The 22,274-nt window shown below is 31.8% G+C and overlaps 2 protein-coding genes across 5 annotated transcripts; both read left to right on the top strand.

Moving 5' to 3' along the window:
- The first annotated feature begins 2,732 nt into the window (after positions 1-2,732).
- Positions 2,733-7,620, top strand: LOC133702420 (uncharacterized). Of its 4 annotated transcripts, none has more exons than XM_062126772.1 (5): positions 2,733-2,983; positions 4,042-4,327; positions 4,627-4,806; positions 5,213-5,768; positions 5,904-7,620. In XM_062126772.1, the coding sequence occupies exons 2-5, from the start codon at positions 4,190-4,192 to the stop codon at positions 7,217-7,219; spliced, it is 2,190 nt and encodes a 729-aa protein (XP_061982756.1). In that variant the 5' UTR covers positions 2,733-2,983; positions 4,042-4,189; the 3' UTR covers positions 7,220-7,620. The 4 variants fall into 4 exon arrangements, with proteins under 4 accessions (XP_061982756.1, XP_061982759.1, XP_061982757.1 ...); XM_062126773.1 differs by lacking the exon at positions 2,733-2,983 and adding an exon at positions 3,012-3,243; XM_062126775.1 differs by lacking the exon at positions 4,042-4,327 and having other exon boundaries at positions 2,734-2,983.
- Positions 7,621-12,190: 4,570 nt separating this feature from the next.
- On the top strand, positions 12,191-14,896 carry LOC133701197 (probable WRKY transcription factor 17). The gene is made up of 3 exons (XM_062125031.1): positions 12,191-13,550; positions 13,882-14,007; positions 14,500-14,896. The coding sequence occupies exons 1-3, from the start codon at positions 12,919-12,921 to the stop codon at positions 14,654-14,656; spliced, it is 915 nt and encodes a 304-aa protein (XP_061981015.1). The 5' UTR covers positions 12,191-12,918; the 3' UTR covers positions 14,657-14,896.
- The last annotated feature ends 7,378 nt before the right edge of the window (positions 14,897-22,274 follow it).

The following is a 22,274-nucleotide window of genomic DNA, read 5'->3' as shown; positions in this document are numbered from 1 at the left end:
TGTACAAAAACAAAAGAGGCATTCGATGAGGTTTGCTAATTATAGGTTTGGTTTAAAATTGTTTTTAGTTAAAAATATATTTAAATAATATTATTTATTTTTAAAATTTTAATCTTGATATCACTTTTAAAAAAAATACAAAAATATATATATATAAAATAATTTTAAACAAAATAAAATTAAAAAATCCTAAAAATACACGGCTAGCCATATTTCCGGATCTTGATAATTGAAATTTTAATCTAAGTGACATTAGAAGAGTCAAGATTCTTAATTTTGATTGAATGGTTTATCATAGATCAATGAATCTGGAGGGATTAATTTAATCATAATACGCTAAGAAGGTAGAAAACAGCAAGATCAAAGTCTAGCATCATCACATGTTCTATTTACTATGGCGTTGTTAGAGGTAACAAATTTGGTTACTTCTGACATAACCACGGACCGACTGAAGCTCTGAAACCGAACCGGCACGTAACATCCTTTGACAAGTCATTGTCACAACGCCAAGTTCGGTGGCCCAGAACGTCTCTTTCTCTGGTAAGTATCGGTCGTTTTTATGAAAAGGATTGTGTTTGGGAGGTTGATATGCGCGCAAAAAATTATTATATTGATCCTCACTCTATGCTCCACGACAATAGTAGTTGTAAGTTAGTCAATGCTTTGTCCCCAGAGAAGAAAAAGAAAAGAAAAGAAGCAACAGAGGAAAAAAAAAAACAGAGAAAGGAGAAAGGTCGGTCAATGCTACTAGGATTCTCTGTAACGAATTGAATAATTTTACTTCACTGTTGCTTGAAATCTTTAATAAACCATTGGATAATAATGTATGTATAATTTTAAAGATAGTATATAAAAATATAGCAGTAATTATTTTTTAAAATATTTTTTTCTCATAAACACACCAAAACGGAAAAAACACAGCATAAAACAACACTTGATTGTACAATAATCAAAAGATCGAGACAATTCAGGCATCCCAGTAATCATGTACAACCTGTTAAAGTAACATTTGATCGAGTCGAGAACATGCATGGGACATATATAGGACCCTACACAATTGTTCTTAGGTTATAACCAGCACCCCGCGTCATTCATAAGAGTAGGGTTCATATCTGTCCATAAACCAGCAAATTGACAGTGCATAATGAATTTTCTGCTAGCATCTGTTATGAGTTTGAAGATATTAAATTTCTACAAGGCCCATCAGTAGATTTGTTCGTCATTGGATTCCGCATTAATATCAAATTCAATGTCTCATAATTATTTTTAAAAAAAATATCTTTTTTTTTGCTTAATATCTAGTATTTTCAATAATATAATTAAATATTTCAAAATGCCATAAGATTTAAAATAAGTTTGTCCAATGTATGTTGGATGAAGATTGATCATTTAATGCTCATAGAGCATATTTGCCTATCCAATTTTTTATTAAGAAAATAGAAGGTTTATTTTCTTTTTTAAACTCCCAATAAATCACGTTGCACAGACAACATTTTTGTATATTGAGAGGAACGAATTTATATTAATAGAAGCATATGAATATTGAGTTGCAACCAAGATAAGACTTAGAAAGAATCTTGAAGTCAAGAAGAATGAATCAAGATTTCAAGTAGTTTAATAATATTCTTTATGGAATTCTCAGATGATTCATGTCTCTGTACATCACATTCATTTTCGTGGTTTAACTTCTGTCAGTGGTGGATCATGCTGGGCTGCAATGGTTCTGCTATGCTAGTCCTATTTCTGCTTTCAGGGATAGATTATGGACTCGTCTCCATAAGTTTTCAACTGGTTTTCAGGAGCCTTGGACCTTAGCAGGAGACATTAATTTGCTTTAATCGACCCTGCTTGCGTTTTAAAGAGAGGATTGCTTGGATATCGGCTTTAAGGGGAATAATTTTGCTTATGCTCGAAAATGTCATATCATGTTTATACTGCTCATGTTCGGTTGGATACAGGGTTTGTGTAATGAAAACTGTCCGCTTTTATTCCCTGTAGCATTTCCAGTGTTAATTTTAACGAGGCTATTATTTATCATTATCATCTAGCTTGACGGTTTTGTGTGCAGTGAACTGCCAATTTCTTGAAGAAGACAATACCTCCTGTGTAAATAAATACAAAAGAAAATTGTTATTTGTCCTTTTCACTGATTTTTTTAATAAAGAATTAGTTTCTTTATTAGGGGGTATGTTCTTTCAAAAGCGTTGAAAAGACAACTAAACCTATCTTTCATAATATAAAATATAAATAAATAATATTTTCTAGCCCCATAGTATACAAGCTAAGGATAAAATAATTAAAATTGTTAATTCAATTTTATTTTATAAATATTTTAAATAATATAATTAAATTTAACCATGTAATTTAATATTTTTATAAAGATAAAAATTATAATAAATTATTAGTAAAATTGAATTATAATTTCATTACAGTTATATTTTTAAAAGTGTTCAAAAACATGTACTAACTCGTGTTTTTAAAAAGTTTTAAATTTTTTTTTGTTAAAAATTAATTTTTTATATATTTTAAATTATTTTGATATGTAAATTTTAGAAATAATTTAAAAAATAAAAGAAATATTATTTTAATATAAAAAATATTTTAAAAGATAAATGTAATTATAATTAAAATTGAGAGAGAGAGAGAGAGAGAGAGAGAGAGAGAGAGAGATGGAATCACAAAACAGAGAAAGCAAAGAAAGAAAGAGACAGAAAGTGAAACCATAAAAAGAAAGGATACTACAGCTACACAACCCTCACTGTTAACTATATTAGTAGCTCAATTCTAGTCTCTCACTCCTTCTCTCGTTATATTCAGTGAGAGAGAGAAAATAATTTATCTCTCTCATTGGGTTCTCTTTGATCTGATTCCCTCTCTTTTTTACTTGTCTTTCATGATGGGTTTTGTATGGTTTTTACATTCTTTTCTTTGCCATGTGGGTTTCTAAAGAAGAAGTTGAAGATTATGGGTTCTTTGCTTCATGGTACTCTCTTTTCCTTCTCTTTTTTTCTTTTCTTACATCATTTTGGGATTTGAGTTTCATTGTTGTTGATAACATGTTTTTGTTGTGTATTGTTTTGGTTTTTTTTTTTTGAGGAGGGTTACCATAACAGTGTTTTATTGTGTATGGGCTGGATATGAAGTGGAGTTTTGATCCGTTGAATGTCCTTGTATAACTCGTGCCAAAATGTTTGCAAGATATAAACTTTACATGCCAAAGAATACATATTGAGCTTCTACTTGGTTCGTGAATCATTAGCGAAGTTATTTCCATTTCCGTTGTTAATATGCAAATCCCATGTCATTAATGCAAATTATCAGGGCTTAGTTTGGTTGCGGTTTTTTTTTTTTTGGAGAACTGGCTTAGTTTGTAGTGTACATGAGTCTCATCGTATAAAGGCTTAAAATTTTGATTGGCTATGAAGGCATCAGAGTCATTTCTTGCGGCTTGAAAAAATGAGGCTACTTTCTTTTGTGGCTGGAGGTCTTTGGGAACCATTTGGGGCTGGCTTGGTGAATGGGAAATTTGAGAAAGCATCGTTGTCCAAGTGTTCATGGAATTTGTGTCCTTTGTTAAGCCATATCTGGGTTCTTATTGGCCAAATTTCATGTCCATGTATGCATTGGCTTCTATGCATTGAACTTTTTCTGCTACCGAATAGTGCTGGAAGAGTTAACTATAGAGCGAGTCAGATCATATTTTGCATTGTGTGGGACATGCATAATTGTTGGTGGTACTGTTACATCTGGGCGCTGAAAACAGAGTTCGTGACCCTGCAAGGATGTAAACGGCTCTGGTGATGATTTCGGTTGTCGTCATGCTGTTGATATGTACTTCATTTCTCATTTGACGTGTAAATAGCTTCTCTGGAGTTTGTTTTTCATGTGCATGATTAGTGCTGCTTAGTATTCATACGATTTTGCTAGTGCTTTAAGCAGGGGAAAGCTTATTTCATTGGTGCCGCTTAGACTGTCATAGAGTTGCCGGTTCATTGGTTGATTCTGGGCATCTTATAACTAGCAATTCTTTTGAAAATGTAGGGATGGTGAATGGGTGGTTTCTTGGTTCTTATCGGTGCTGCCCATCTCACAACTAGAAATTTTATTTGGAATTTACTGGATGGAATATAGATTTTGGAGACAAATGTTCACAAAATGCAGCTTAGGGTACGATTCGTGATGTGATGCGATGGACTTGTTCAATCCTAGCAAGGAGATGTTGATGCAAGGAGATTTAGATCTGAACTCTGTACAGCTATACACAGATTCATTTAAAGAAGTTATAAAGAAGACAATTCTCAAGCAGGAGGTTATATTTAGGACTCAGGTTTGACCTCAACATTCAACATGCATCATAATATGTTTTGAGCTAAATCTGATATCATATGATTCCTTTGAGTTTGGTCAGAATGTTGGGTCACTTCTGTCATATGTAGCTTGAACTACTCGGTCATACTAAAACTAAGCTGAGCTCTGAGATTTTGGGTTACACTTTTTTAATATGGTTTATCTTATGGGTGAATCATAAGGTCATGGTTGATGGCATGAAACATAGAAGTTTACGTGTTTGCAAAACCATGGTTTTGCCACAATACTCTTATCTTCATTTTACTTGTATTTCTTTAGGTCCATGAACTCCATCAGTTATATAGGACACAGAAGTCACTAATGAAGAATCTTGGTTGTAAGGGGTGTGGTGCATACAATTCATGGGATGCAAATGTGCAATCATTTTTACCACCTTTTACAAATCCTACAAGAGTTGAACCGCTGGTGAAAGAAACAGGAATTTCCTCATTTTCCAAGGTAAATGAAACCTCCAACTATGAGCTTGCTCTTAAAAGTGATCCTTAAAGTAGGAGAGGAGGTTTTTTTTTTTCAATCATGGTTTTTAGGCTCTTTTTCTCGTGTTTTTGTGGCACAAGCTCAAGTCTTCTACGGCATGCCATATGAAAGTCCAACCTATAGCAATGACAAAAATGTTGGCAATTCAGTTAGTAGAGACTTACTCTTAATTCCTTTCAATGGCTTCCTGCTTTAATTTGGTTAGATTGAGGCTTTTTGGTCCTTCAGAAAAGACAAGTGGTTGTTGAATCATCAACAACTGGCGTATCATGTATTATATCTTTCCATGGAAAACTTCACTAGATAGCTTTAAAACAATCATCATACACGCTTTTCGTTGTGCTAATGTAAGGATCTTGTCTTTCAGGTGTTCTCAACACCTTCCACAAGCGAGGAGTTGTTAGATGGGTGCCAAGATGCATATTATAGGCTTAAGCAGAGGCCTCTTGATCTTCAGCTCTGTGCTGATGAATTCATCAGCCATGTCGAGGAGGATCTCCCAAGCATAGGACATGCTTGGAATCATCGCTTAAGAGAACCCATAGACTTTAAGCATCCTCTCTCTTCTAATTACTCTTCAGGTACTGAGGAGTTGAAGCTTTCCCTGACCACTGGAGTTGACTATAGAAGAACAGAAGGTGCATTGAGGGCTTGGTTTGATAAGAAAACTCATCAGTACTGTTCTGTGATTGATTTGGAATCAGATGAGATGATATCAGATGATCATGCAAAATGCACACCTTCTGTTGGCGGTGCTGCTCCAGAAACTTATTCCCCAGGCAAGCACAAGTCACTAGTTTCTGCCTTCTCCAATTTAATCTTCTCAACTAGAGCAAAGAAAGATCCATCTGTTGAGATTGCAGAAAGCAGCTCTTTTCAAGAACATAGTGAATGCTGCCGAGAGCAGACCTCTTCGAATGAAGGTACTGATAATCACTACTTGGAAGTTGATATAGTATTTTTTATCCATGAATGTGTGTTTCAGGATTTTGATCTTGTGCAATTTAGGTATATGGTTAGCCACCATCATATTTAGCTCCTCTTATTGTTCTTGCAAGCAGGAATTATGGAGTTACATGATGATATCCTGTTTAATAATCTTTCCACCAAAATTCAACAGTCCACTTCACATCTAAAAGCTGATTTGGACCTCAACAAAGTTTACCTCGATGACCCGTCATGTTTCTCAAATGATCCTCTATTGGCCTATCCTTCACCGGCCAGCTCAGCAGGTGTATCTGCAGTAGTTATTGGGAGCGTGCAGGAAGAAACTTGCCCAACCACTTCTTGGGAGAAACGAGTCAATGGCTGCTCAAATGAAATTTCTGATATCCTTCATGCTGCTCAAGTAGATTTAAACAGCACAACTAGGAGCGCAAATGTTTGGACTAGAAGTTCTGAGCATAATGGAATAAGCAGTAGGGTAGTGAACCTTACAGGGCCAGAGCCCATGGCCAGCTCCCCAGTAGACATTTTTGTAGACATTGGCAGCTGCAGTGGTGACCATAAGAATGATAATGTTGTGCTGAAGGCGAAACTTGCAAATGGTCTTCTACATGATTTAAATCAAATGCGTTTAGCTGCTATAGAAATGACCTCTGAGAAGAGCCAAGTGGAAGACGCTGTCTTTTCATGTGTATATCAGTCTCAAAATGATAGACATGGAAATCAATCTCCTGTTTCATGCAAGTCTGGCATTTATGATAATGATTCAAACAGTGGAAAGACAGCGCAATGTGGCAATGTGTCTGGTGATGTGAACACTGATTTGAAAAGCCACTTAGGGGCACAAGTTGCTGATGCCTCATCAGATGAGAATGACCTAAGAACTTCCAACAGTTGTGATTTGAAAAATGAATGCTACCACAAGAAAGAAGAATCAGCTGAAGTGGATGGTTTGATGAAAAGAGCAGCTGAATCACTTATAAATTTGTCTTTGGAGAATTCAGTTTCCTATCAAGATTCTTCTGCCAAAGAAATCAGAAATGAGACTAGAGTGGAGCCCCAGTATACTTGTGATTCGTTTGAATTAATAGTTGTGGATCTAACGGAGAGCAGTGTGGATGAAAATTCCGTGACATCAAAGCCATATGAAGTAAATGATGTGGAGACAAAAGATTTTGGCTCAAAGTTGAGACGGGGAAGGAGAATGAAAGATTTCCAGAAGGAGATACTGCCTGCTCTGGCATCTCTTTCAAGACATGAAATTCATGAAGATATAAACATTATTGAGGGAGTTCTAAGATCAAGAGAATACCGCAAAATCAGCGGCAAGATGGCAAGAAATGGAGAGAACTGGTCTCCACCGTTGAGAAGTAGACGGTCAAGACTCAATTATGCTGGACGGAGAAATTGTTCATCGAGGTTCAAGTAGAAGTCATTAACAGCCTGATATCTAATCACATCCGTTCTAGATCTACAGAGCATCTTTGCATATATAGCAGCACATATAGTTCCATCTCATTTCCTAGCTTTAGAAACAGAACGCGTTACTTCAAATGGATGGTTGGTCTTCATATTTTGTTCCATTCTTAGGGCAATATTTTCCTTCACCACACCTATCTTTGGCACCTTCAATGCTTCTCTCTATCTATCACTTTTTCGTGTTTGTTTCCCTTGATGATGGCACTAAGTGAGAAAGTTGATATTTTGCTTCTTTACTGATGGCAAAAGAAGTTGCTGACAGAAAAGTTTGCTCCTCGGTAAGGCTACTGCTGTTGTATATGTTAACACGCCCTTTTCGATGAATGACATCGAATTTTAGAAGTTGTTCCATTTTGAGCAGTGCAGTAATTGCCACATTTATAATGATTAGCTTCTGCACTTTCATGGCTCGTGCACTATATGGATTCCATGCTGGTACCCCCCGCAAAAACATTTTCTCCCAGACAATTTACTTTGAGAAGCGGGGCATGCGATCGGGGACTGTAACAGCGGTCATCTTGATAATTCAATCAATGATTTATTGTAGTTGAATTATACCTTATTGTTACCAATCCTGGGCATGCTATGGGGTGTGAAAACATCCAGCCCAACTTTCCGGCTGCTGTTACCAGCAAACATCTGGTCTTGTCCTAGCTGGATTTTCTTGGAGTAAAAGTTGCACCGGCCCAACTTGCAGCCATGAAAAGGTCATAGCAAATGTCTTGCTATGGCTGCTAGACCAAGGCATATGCTTGCGAACAAACTTGTTGTAAATTTTACAACAAGATGGCTCCGCAGTTCATTTTGCTGGATTTTAACAGTTAATATATATATATATATATATATATATATATATATATATATATATTAACACATTGGCGTAAGTGGCATGTCAAGTTACACACCTGTCAAGGTCTCGTTAGAGAAGCAGGCTCAAATGTCATGAGCTCAAATGTCATTAGTCATATTGGATCTGGTGATCTGTAGGCTGAGGATTTCTTCTTCTTTTCAAAGTAGTACTGTAACAATAAAATATTGTTGATATAATACAGTTAAAAGTTTAATTAGAAGAATAACACAGTTTGTAAAATCAAATATATTATTATATAAAATTCAAATTTAAAAAATTTACAGACACAATTTCTCTAGCCTCTTAACTCTATCAATCAACTCAACAATTCATAATTCAATTCACGTGACATTTCACTTAATTTAATTTCAACTAAATTCATGAATAATTAAACAAGATTAATTCTTATAAATTCAAGTGTATCATTTAACTACATCTAAAAATTATTATAAATCATGGACATATATGTATTAAAATCGTCTCAACTCATGGATAGATCTAAATCGCCTGCCTCCCCAATTAAATATTCTTGTTCACGAAAATGATTTCATCAACCGTTAATGTCATTCCAAGATGTTCAATCTCCTTAAGTTCTTGAAGTCCATCACAACACAAAAAAAAAATGTAGTGTTGGTCATGACACGTCTCATCTCATCAACTCTTTCATGGAGTATAACAGTAGTTTTCTAAGATTCCCGTATCAAACAATACATCTAATATGTATAAAAAAACTATCATTGTAATCTATAATATATAAATAAGATATTTAATAAATATTATAAGAAAAATCTAATTCATACCAATTGATTCTCCTACTAAGTGAACTCTATATTAAGTGATTTTTTTTATTGTGGTCTATTATTTATATAGAGCTCTGAAATTTACAGCTTATTTTTTTGTGATTAGCCCAAACATTGAATTTATATTGTCATTACTAGAAATAGGTACACCAATATAAGAAATTGGACACATCTCATATTTCATCCTCCAAGTATTGTTAACTTTAATTCTCCTAAAATCTATCTAATTCAATCACATGTAAATCTCTTTAGTTAAGTGACATGTCTAATCTTGTAGTCAAAAACTTGTTACTTTCTCCATTATAAGTTATACAATTATTGACTTGGATAATATTACCATTATAAAAGCATAGTAATCCTATACTTGCTGCTAAAAACATAACAATATCCAATTTTAATTTATCAATAATGCGAATTAATCATGACACATAATTTTGACAAAATTTGAATCAAAGAAATCATAAACTCTAACATAATTAACAAAACACTCATGGTAAGAGATTGATTTTTAGCTGGCAAAATGCAAGTATCAATGCTATGACATCACTTGCCAGTTCAGGAGGCAGCAACTAGGCAACTGCACAAGTAAGGCCAAAGCTTGTTATTTAATTGATTGGACATAGAAAAGCAACACAACAAATCAGTTTGAATGGATGCCAATATCGTTAGGGAGCACAGTTGTTTCCAACCATACGATCTTTTGACTGAGAACTTGATGGAGTATCCCTTCGAGTACTATCAGCAATGATGGGGTGATTGTTGATATCCAAGGCCATTGCTGCCTGATAGCACATTGTAGGTAAGATTTCTGTGAAAGATGTGCTTATTCTGATATGGATTCTTTATTGCGACAGGAAATAAAAACTGCACTAATTAATAGGAGGAGTGAAGATGAAGCCACTAAAAGCCATCCTTTGGGAAGAAGCATGCTTCAATGATGAACCCAAAAAGGATATATGCTACCTAGTGGTCCAAGTTCTTGAATGAAAGTGACTGCCATTGCAATGGCTGGCTGGCTGTTTAGTGGATTAGAATCGTGGGCAAGTGGAACAAGGCCACATACAGCCAAAAAAATTCACCTAAATATTTGAATCCCTTTGTGCCTGTCCCGCAACCCACATATCCAGAGGAATGATTTTTGTTTTATTTATAAAAAAGCATAGCGATGGTTTCACTTTACAGCTTCACGGTGTGTGTGTGTATCGAATTTCTTTGATTATGTCTTATATGTGTTTTGGAAGTTGTTTCTTTTCTTTGCATATTCTTGAAAATTTAAAGTTTTGATTAGTTTCATACTTCGATTGGAAGCTGGTTTAATAAAATATAGTTTGAATTTGTACGACATAATAATAAATAAAAAGAATCAAACTAACAATAAAAAAAAATGATCTTTTTCAGATTCGCATTAAAAAATAGTTTTAGTCTATATATTCTTCACTAACTTCTTTTTTATCCTGGTAGTTTTAGAATTTTAAGATTTGGTTTAAAAATTCATTTTATTCATGTTCTAGTCTTTAAATTTGAGAAAGGAGAGTGAAAGCTATTGAAAAAACACGAAAAAAAGAGATAGTGATCGATTGATCATGTTTTAAAATTAAAAAACTCAATATTTATATTAATATGTTTCATTTGATAAGAATCGTGTCAAGTGTTTTTTTTTATCATTCATCTTCCCGAGAAGGGTAAATCAAGCTTGGAGATATTTTCTATTCGAATTAATTATTTATTTTTTAACATATTAAAGCCTAATTTAATGTTAGAAATGAGTTTATTAAGGTTTTGGGCGTTTTTATTAGGTGCAAAAAACATGGTTGAAAATGAATTTTTTTTATACTAGAAGTTAAACCTTGACTTTTTGATCATCTGAGGTAGCTTAAATTTAACCAATATGATAAGTCATCTTCTTTGTTTTTTGTTTTTTTAAAAGAAATTAAACATAAAAAAGGCTAGAAATGTGTCTTACACGTCTACGCATAATCACCTACCCTTTTTATTTTGGGCTAAGAGTTGGCCATTCAAACCCAGATTTCTAGACTCTTTTATAAAGTCCTTATTTATTTATTTATTAAAATCTTAATTAAGAGTATTGAAATAAAATAATTAAAATTATATGTAGTATACTATTCTATTAAATACCATTCAAATTTAAATTTTTTTAAATAAGATTATACTATTTTTATAATATTAATAATCGCTTTTTTTAAGCCCTTTGTAATTAATTTTTATTATTATTTCTCTTCTGAATTTTAATCAAAACTCATTATAGTAAAATAAATTAAAGTATATTTAAGATATCATTTCATTAGATGCCATTCAATTTGACATTTATTTCATATTGTGAGCAATTATTTTGTTAATTTTTATATGTTAACCTATGCAGATTTTTTCTAAGTTTATGATCATGAATAATTAATGAAAAAAATGTTTAATCATTATAGTTTTCTAAACAAAAAAAATATTACATGAATCAAAAAAGAAGGTTTTGAAAAAAAATATTTCTCTCCCTAATTTTATTTGTTGTCTTTATTATGAATGTATTTTATATTATCATATAATTAATTAAAAATATATTTCAAAATTTTTTTCATATCAGTGCACCAACAATATGTTATTCTTATTTTTTTAATATATTGACGTCAAAATTATCAAAATATAATTCCTTTTATTTTATTATTAAAGCTTGCTTTTATAGTTTTTATAAGCTATTACTTAAAAAAAATATTTTTTTCTGCTAAAAAATATAAAAAAAGAAGCATGAAGGGGTTTTAATTAAAAATATGTCTCTTTTATCCTTATTTAAATCGTTTATTTTTTATTCTATTTCTTTTATTTTTTATTGAATTAACAACATAGCCCAAAAATGTTTTTTTTTGTTAAAGAATATATTAGTAAAACAGAAAGAATTATACTAGAAAATTATATATTTTGCTTTGATTAAATTTAAATTATTATTTTTCTTAAAAAAATAATTTTATTGTTATATAATTAAATAAATAAAATTAATAGCTCTTCGTGGTACAATATCATTAAAACGCATTCATAAATCTTTTTTTATTGCCATAGACAATACACACACACACACACACGGCGCACGTATATTTATTCAAAGCATCTTCATAATTGAACGTGGATATGCTAACTCTTTAAGAAAATGACAAGTGAAAAATATTAAAAAAATACAGGGATAAACATTATATGTTTGTTATTCACCAAGAAAAAAAATAAGAAAGCATATTAATTACATATTTGATTGTTTTTCATTTGTATTATTCTCATGTAATAAGATGTTTCATCCTGAAAACTTGCAGGTTCTTGATTAATCTGTGTGAATATCCTGATCACATTAATTAATAACTTCAACGTCATGGATGTGATGCTAGAGTTGGGATTTGGAGTGAAGAAGCATCACCAGTGGCTGTAACTGATGAGAAATTTGTCTTTTCAATGATTTTTACGGAGTTTTGCAGCATTATTTTATCAACATTACTAAATGATACATAAAGCCGGCACAAAGCCACTTGAGAACGCAATGACAGTCACCTTTGTTTCTACTCCAACGTTTTCTTCTTCTTCTTCTTCTTCTTCTTCTTCTTCTTTTAAAAAAATCTTCCTGATCTTTCTTCCCTTTGTCTCTATTTTTTCGAACTTATTTATTGATTAGACGGATTCCGTAATCCAAGCTATCGTTTTGCATATCAGTTGCGTCCATAAAAAACAGAGAGAGAGAGAGAGAGAGAGAGAGAAGAAGAAGAAGAAGAAGGTATCTTCATTGCTTGGTTTTGAACAGTTTGCTCAGTTAATTGCTTTCGGTTCACCTGCTATTAGAAAAATATAGTTTGTCTATTAAGATCGTGGCTTATCTCGTCATTCATGGTGTTTTGACTCTCACTATCTAAACCTAGACAAGGCCTTTTATCAGGTAGTTCCGATACTAGGTTTTCAGCGTAGCGTGTAAACTCCAGACTGAATACGAAGGAAGCTTCAGCTGTTTGTGTTTCAATGACTCCAAGATGGGATTTCAAAATTCATGAGGTTGCTCAAAGTAGTTTCAGACATGCTCATAATCTGTTTAGCTGTATTTCTGATAAAAATCAGAAAAGAAGCATCCAGGAAGTAAGCCTGATTGCTCAAGATGCAGTTAATGAATTCAGAAATTTAGTTAGAATCCTTGACGATTCAGCGCAGTCAGATTGTAAGAGGATCAGGAAAGGTCCCTTGCCATATGCCCATGACATAAACCCAGTTGAACTGATGGATAGTCCCAACTCTGTGTCTAAAAGTTCTGACCACAACTTTTCTCAACCCAATAGGCAGCTATTCCCTCTTCAGAGTATTCTGTCAACTACTTCTTTGACCCATGTCAATACTCTCAACTTGTACAGGGAAAAACAGAAGAAGTCTAAAGACAACGTTGATGTCAAAAATAATTTGATCATGGGGTTGAACCATTCTCCCTTACAGACAAGCGCATATTTTTTAAATTCGGATGGAAGTGGCAGGATAATTCATCATTCATCATCAGAAGGTCTACCTTCTCAAGATGACTCCTCCATATTTTCCAAGAGCAAGAGTGAAGAGACTAGTGCTAAATGCCTTGCCTCAACCGGTGGATGTCACTGCTCAAAGCGAAGGCAAGTCATACCTAATTTGTTTCTTCTGATTTGACTCGAATTTATTTTACTTAACCCTGAGGAAACTTTTCGATTGTGATATCGGGAGAGATTCTTTTGCAGGCTTTAACTTGTCTTGCTGATTGATGCCTATGATATCGTCTTTTGCTGTATTTTTTTTACTTTAATATTTTTCAAGACTCAAATTATTTCCATCTGTAGTTGACGAAATCTTGGTTTTAATAATGACATGATAGCTGTAATTTCGGTTGCCTCGACCAACTCCATATCTGCTGGATGATTTTATGTTAATTTCTTGCTTTTAATCCCATCTTTCATTTATTATCTATAGGAAATCGAGGATCAAGAAAATTATTAAGGTTCCTGCTTTAAGCACTAAACTAGCTGACATACCTCCCGATGATCACTCCTGGAGAAAATATGGACAGAAGCCAATAAAAGGATCTCCATATCCCAGGTATGTTTCATCCTGAGTCCTGACATTGTCTCCTGTCAAATCTCTTTTGTTGCTGGGAGAGGCAAGCTTTATTTTATTTCCTCTCCTTGATATATAGCAACTGAAAGTAACTTGATTTAGTTGTGTAGAACTTCAAATTCGTTCTTTCTCTGCATTCGTCTACCCAATAAAACACAATATAGAATCAAACAGGACACACCGGCCCAACTCATCATCCTGCTCAAGCTTAACATCTGTGTGATTTATGAAGCTTTGAGATAAATTATTATTGTTTTCTTCTTTTCTCCCCCAAGTCAATGTCCCATTCAAAAACCGTACTTGTAGTCAATATTCATATGATTACACCTACTTGGTACATTTGCAATTTGGTTTTTGTAATCTTCATTACCGAACACAAGCTTTCGACACTAACTTGTCCATCTAAGAGTAAAGCTACCTATACCAGTAATATTGCTTATTAACATCTCTTTAATTCGTTCTTTGGTTTCAAAGGAGCTACTATAAATGCAGCAGCAAGAGGGGATGCCCTGCAAGAAAACATGTAGAAAGGAGCCTGGAGGATCCTACCATGTTAGTTGTGGCTTATGAAGGGGAACACAATCACTCCAAAATTGCATTTCAATCTCCCAACATGATGCTTCATATTTAACAACAAAATCAAACCGTAGGACAACAGTATTTTCCAAGCTGGAATTGCTCGTGCACCTGCAAGCTATATAAGGTTCTTCTTCTGCTCCATGTGTTTCCTTCAAAAAAGATCCTGTCACTCCATCAAGACTCCCGATTAGTTACTCCTAGACTATATGCTTCTTCTTCATCAATGGATTTCATGTCTAGTTGTATACATGCTCTTTAAGATTTTCTAATAAAGGCTTATTTGTTTCATGCACGACTGAATTTTTCTAGTTTGCTTTTCAAATATCTTTCACTTCAAAAAAAAGACTCATTGAACCAGGAGTTTTATCATATGCCCACTGAAATTTACTATGAAGATTCATCTTTTGAGACTTATTTTGATTGTTTAACTCCTGCCTGCATAGTGCATAGTATTTGTTTTCCAGGAGCTCAACCTCGTCAGATCAGACCTCACCTAACACATGGCCCGATCCAGCATAAAATGCTTGGAGAGTCTCTTTTGATTAAAAATCTTTAATTGCCTATTGACACTAATTTAGTTATATATCTTATGCTTTATGCAAATTGTTTAATGTTGCTGCTTCGACTTGGAAAATGAATCAACTTCATAGTTTAAAAGAGATATGAAAATGGCAACACCAGTCACCAATCCTATGGCCCAACACAATTTTTTCCACAAACGGACAAACTGATGGGTCCATACTTCTTCCACAATCTGTGCACTATCTTTGAGCTAATTAAAATAGAAAAAACTTGATGAAAAATAAAGAATTTTTTAACAAAATATTAATAAAGTAAGCATGATCAATACTGGGACTATTTTATTATTTCTGTTACTATAGTGATTGATTGATTTTTTTTTTTAATAAATTACATGGGATGAATTATAACCAAGTCCACTATCTTTTATGTTTCACTTCGAAATCTGGTTTGATTTATACTAATCAAAAGCAAAAATAAAAAATAAGATTAGCTAGAAAAACTTTTCTCGTTATAAGCCTGGATGGCCCAAGTGGGATCCAAAACTTTTGCTAATATTGCATGCCATGCCAGGCTCATGCCCAGGCCCAAAGAAATGTTGTCGCGCCAAATCATTTAGATTTAACTATGTTATTAATAGCGAGCGCTATGTTGTAGGTAAGATTATTTTTTATATATATAAAACAAATTCTAAGTATTGTTAATTTTAATTATAGAAAGATTATAAATTAATTGACTTGATATATTAAAAAATAATATAAACGATCGATAAAAATATAGTTTGATTAAAAAATATTAAGATAATATATTTTTAAAATATTAATACAATTTAGATTAATTCAGATTAAGTCGAGTTCAAATCTACTATTCAGGTCATGAAACTTTATAAACCTATAAAAAATAAATAAATAAAACTAAACATAACTTTATTAAAGAATGAAAACAACAACAAAATTTAACAAAAAAAAAAACCCAGTTAAAGACAGTTATTTCGGCAGAGTATATTCTAGAACATGGAAGAGATTGTCTTGAGATATAGGTGGAGCAGTCAAATCGGGTGAACGTGCTTTGGTGGTTGACGATTAAATTGCCACTGGTGGCACTCTGTGCAATGCTATGAATTTACTTGGTAAACCTATTTCTTGTTGAAGGCTTCGCTACTGTGCATTCTATTGACTGTTGATAAAAAAAATACAAAAGAATGTCCTGACCTCTTCCTTCTCCTTTTTCTTTTCGTTTCCTTTTTCTTTTTTTAATAGAAAAGACTTCATCGTTCTTAATTGCGATCGAGTACAATGAAGAAACAAGAATTAAAATAAAATTAACTTTTGAAGAAGGATAAGCAGGATTGGTGTTCATATACACACTTAATTTATGCATGATGAGAGGTTGGTGCTCATATACACACTTCAGATTCTATGAATTTTGTCTGTGTAACGAATGCACATTTCTTCCTTGCGTATCTTCAACCTTGCAATCACACACAGCTAGTACTGTTCAGACAATCATCCTTTTTATTTCCCTTTCCTCGACCATACGGGATAGGCTGCTGGGGCATGCCTAAATTTAATATGCCTAAATCACACACAGCTATTTCCCTTTCCTCGACCTCAGCTTTTGCAGTTCACTTCGCTACTCCCATAGGCTGCTGGGGCATGCCTAAATTTAATATGAAGTGATCGTTGTTTATTACTGTGATAGGTAGGTGCTTCTATTTCATAGATCTAGTGTTAGATTGATGTTGCAGTAATAGGATTAGAAGTGTTTATCAAAGATGTTGACCATACACCATCTATCTGCCTTTCATTTTCTCCCAAGCGAAGCAATTGTTCGACATCTTCAAAGCTGGAGAATAGAGCTAATTAAGTAGAAAGGATGGAAATTCAATGCCCAACAAAACAAGTACAAGTGTAAGTTAAGTTATCTCTTGTTCGTTTTTCATCAGCAGATGATGAGTTATTTCTAGACTAGGTCTTCTTGTAATCACAACAAAATTAGGTGTCGCCATTGCTAAAATACAAGGTCAATCTTACCATCAGTTTTTTGCTTCGCTTCTCACGTAACACTTGCCATTGATGTATTTAGAGTGATACGGTATAAGGGCAACGCTTGTAGATCAAGATATGTCCCTTCTTCCGTGCATTGCAGTCGCCGGATAAACACCCGTTGTTATTGAGATTTGAGATGATAAACTTCTTGCCCATACCGTTTGCTTGGTTGGCTGGTCGTGGTGAACAGCACAGGGACAAAGCTACAAACACTGTAAATATATATTTCGTATGGCCTTATCTTGACTAGAACCTCCTTTTTCAGTGATTTTGGAGCTGTTAAATTAAGCGGCAAGTGGGGTTTCTGTTTTCAAAGAAAAGGTCGTGAGAAAAATATTTCTTGAAAATCCACTAATATATGCATACATATATATTATGATATTCAATTCGGTCCTCCACGCACCCTTTCAATATAATATGAAATAAATGAAAATTTCTTAGGCCTGGATGATGGCCCCTAAAGAAAAGAGAAGATATTCTTTCTTAAATATTGGACGGGAGGACTTAAACTTGTTTTCTCATGTTCATACTAGTTTATTTAACCATACTATGCTGTGGTTAAAAATTATTTCAACGTGATAAAAAAGTCGAGGTAATTAATAATATCTGTTATTGTTATTAAACTAGATTCATTGTGTTAATTTTAAAATTTTCTTGTCAGATTTTTTATTTAATTTAAGTTTAAAATTAACTTTTATAAAAATTATTTTGACATGACTTAGTCGATGAGTCTAAAAAAATACAAATAACTAATAAAATGCGTGGCTAACATCTTTTTTATTTTAATATTAAGATGGTAACATATTAAATTGATTTGGACTTTGTAATTTAACCCACAAAACTCAGAATACGAAGTATGAACTATACTAGGTTTAACAATTTTATTTTTTCTTTTTAAATAATTTTTTACTTAATAATATGATAACAAAAATAGACACACAAGCACAATTAAACATCAATAAAATACTGAGACATTCATTTGAGACTGTGATAATCTCTTAGAAAATAAACCAAAATAAAATATGAAAACAAACCAAAACAAATTCTGAAAACAAATTTCAAATAAATTATATGTTGAAAGATAAAATTAAAAAAATATTATTTATTTAAAAGAGAAAAATTGAAAGGTAATTTTTTTTTTTAAAAAAAAAGGAAGATGAAAAAAAGATGTCTAACCAAGTGGCTCAATCTCTCGACTTGCATTAAAATTATTTTGACGTAATTCATTTAATTTGATAAACCTAAAAAAAATTTAACCAACCAATAAAAAATATGATTTGATTTTTAATAAAAATTTCAAAATAATATCTATTTTTAATATTGAAATGATATAGAAAATCAACTTGAGCTTTCAATCTTAATACGCTTTCACAATGAACTCTATTGAATTTAAGATTTTTTTAAACTATTTTTAACTAAAATCATTTTCATATTCTAATCTACCCTACAAGACACTCCTAATATGGTTTGGAGACATTTTTTTGCTAATTTATTTTTCTTCCAATGGAGGCCTAATTAATATGTCTTAAATAGCTGGTGGTTTCCAGTTAAAATATTCGTATGGTTACGGCGTCATAACTTTGTATTAATTGCATAAATAAATCCCTGAAATTAAAGTGGCATACATATATAAAACCATTAATTCATTTAAAACATGTGATCGCCCAAATCTTAATAGCCGCATGGAAACACTAATACTTAAAGAATTATAACTTATAATCCCATCTCTAATTTAAAAAACAAATTACAAAATTTACGAATTCCAAAAAAATGAGTGAACGTAATTTTTCTACTTAAACATCAAATAAGATTCTTAAATCGCTATTAACAAATTAATACATTATTTTATTAAAACTTTATTTTAACTATTATCCTACAGCACTTTTACCTCAGTTAACATATATATATATTTGACAAACTTTTTTTATTGCTTTTATTTTTGAAATAAAGACAGGACTTTCTTACAATAAGACGATATGTTAAATATGATTCCAATTTCTTTAATTTAAACTATACATATAAAACAAATAAGTGTAAATTTTATAGTGATAATTATTTCTAAGAGTTACTATTTTAACTATTAGTTATTAAAATATTGAATGATAATTCAAATTTATAGTCTTCATTTTAAATTTTAATAATCAAATAAGATATTTAACTATAATTAATTTGTCAAAATTTATTTAAAATTATTTATATCTTAAAATATTTTAATATAATAACCATTCAAACTTGTTCATTTATAGATAATTCAAAAAATCCATTAAAGATTAAAAAACAAATATCATAAAATATTTGAACAAAAAAATCACACCTACTAGGCATTCCAATTATCAAAAAAAAAAAATTATTTAGGTAATGATCCAGTAGTAAGAGTTTGGGACCAAGAGGTTTACTCCCTTTGTGGTCTCAGATTCGAGCCATGTGGTTGCTCATATGATGGTCACTGGAGGCTTACATGGTTGTTAACTTCAGGGACCGTGGAATTAGTCGAGGTACGCACAAATTAACCCAGACATCCACGTTAAATTAAAAAAAAATCAACTCACATCATGGACCTTTTGACCTGTGGTTTAACATTATGCGTGTACTTCACCTCTTTTACAGGAGGTTTTAGGTTCAATTTCTTAGCTTGCATTTTTTTTAAAAAAAAGTTCTATTTTGAGACTTTTCTTCATAAATAGAAAAAAAAATCCTCAAATAATGCCATCACGATCCAATCATTGCAGTTTTAACTTTTAAGACTCAATTTATGATTGATTTATCAAAGAAATAGAATTCACATAATTTTAAGAATTTGTCAATGAGGAAGTCGATGCCATGTGATTTTTTTCCAAGTTTTCAATTTTATTTTGTTTTGGTCCACTATGAGGAGACTTGTAGTCGTCAAGTTTTACTTTACTGGTAGAAGAGGGGAGAGAGAGAGAGAGAGAGAGAGAGAGAGAGAGAGTCAATAAAAATGGGAATCCAATTTTGGCTAGGTAATGATTGTATAAGTTAATTTGTGGGCACTTCTATTTAGATTTATCATTTTATTGAGTTTTCCCGTGACATGATCATGTGGTTTTTTCGTGGCCCCATTAGCATTACCAGGCGAAGCCTTGTACTATACGAGTATATTCTGAAATCTGAATCCTTTTTAAAAGTTATTTGAGATATATTAGTTATTGTTTTTTAAAGTATATTTTATTTAAAAATTTATTAAAATAATATATATTTTAAATTTTATTTTTAATATCAGCAAATCAAAACAATTTAAAATTTAAAAAAAAAATTATTTTTTTTTGAAAAATCTCTACATATAATAACTTGAAAGATTATAATTTTAATACTTATTTTGGCTTTTGACAATGATTATCATCGTATTAACAATAAAATCTAAGTAAGTTTAATGATGAGATATATGTATGGCTCTTTTCATTTTAAAATATTAAATTAATCAAAATTCTTGTGATACCGCCACACAAATACTGTTTATATATTAGTTCATGCATATACCAAGACTGCATGAGTTGCTTAACTAATCATATAACTTCAAACCAATAATTGTTTACCATTTAAGTAAGCTCACTATCCTCAAATTCAAGAATGAGAAGTCCATGAATTGATTTATTAGCTCAACTAACTCTTTTTTTTTAATTGCGTCATTAATATAAAAATTATCTTTCTTATCACTTGGTTTAGAGTTATCCCAATAATATAAAGTAACTGACATATTCAACCGAGCTTCTATATCCATTTTTTTTGGTGTTGATGTTAGGTTATTTACATCAGCACCTATCCCAAATATACAAGTTGTTTGTAATGCATGTACGGTTTTTTTAGTTTAACTAGGGTCCTGGGTAAACTCTGTACTATAAGAGTTTTTTTTTTAAGTAGAGCTTTAAAATTTGCAACTTATTTTTTGTCATTAACCCAACCATTGAATTTAAATTTTCATCACTATAAATGAGCATACCGACATAATAATTTAGACATATACCAACTTATATCTTCCAAGTAATGTCTACTTCAATTTTAGAAGAATTTCACTCACTGTCTCCACATATTACTTTTCTTGGTTTGGCAAGAGACATGTCTAATCTAGCAGTAAGAAAATCATTATTTTCTCAATTATAAGTGATATTATTGTCGGTATCCACAATAATAACACCATAGTAACATAATAATCTCATACTAGAAGACATATTTTATGAAATAACACAATAAAAATCAATGCTAATTTATCAATATCGTAAATTCATTAAGTTATATACTTTTGACAAAACTTTAATCAACGAAACTCTAATTCATCAATTTTCTCCCCAAACAATGTAGTTAATTAACCAAATTGATGTATTTTATAGGTAATTAACATAATTTATAATTAATTTAATCAAAATCAACAAATCCCTAAACTAACAAAAAAAATCATAACCATAACCATAACCATAACACATTAGAAAATAGTACAAAAAATCAAATTAAAAAGAGAGGGTGGATTATACCTTAAATTATTGAAAATAGATGTTTTGTCAAGATGAAGATAGTAATTGCAATAGAGATCGAGAAAAGGAGAATCAGGGTGGCGTGGAGGAGGGGAAGAGAGAAATAAAGGGAAAATAGTTTCTAGCAATTTTTTTTTTTTGTTAGTCATGGGTGTACGGGTCAATTTATATATATCTTGGCTAATCCACTGAGGTCCTGAAGTTTAAAAAATTATATATATATGACAAACAAAAAGGTGCAAAAAATTACATCTGAAATTCATAAACCTTGTATGAAGTATCTAACTTTTGAAATCAAAAGAAAGACACCAAATAGTAAATGACTTTTCCCAATCGAATCATTGCTAAATATTTGACCATCATCCCCTTTAGAAAGCCAAGATTTTCTGTTGCCAGAATCATAATTACAGGATCCAATATTTTTCTTACGAAGGAAAACCACAAGAAATCCACCACTTACATATTGCTATCATTACATTATAATTCTCATATTCTTTGACACACTACCAAGTCATCATTGTGCTAATTAGTTTATCCAAAAATCAATACAAGATAACTAACAATCAAATCTTTAGACTGTGCTGTTTTTTCAAATATTTTTATTTAAAATATATTA

This window comes from Populus nigra, chromosome 8, assembly GCF_951802175.1.
Source record: "Populus nigra chromosome 8, ddPopNigr1.1, whole genome shotgun sequence".
Classification (NCBI taxonomy): Eukaryota; Viridiplantae; Streptophyta; class Magnoliopsida; order Malpighiales; family Salicaceae; genus Populus; species Populus nigra.
Note: the sequence above shows the minus strand (reverse complement) of the source record. Positions and strands in the feature narration are given on the sequence as shown.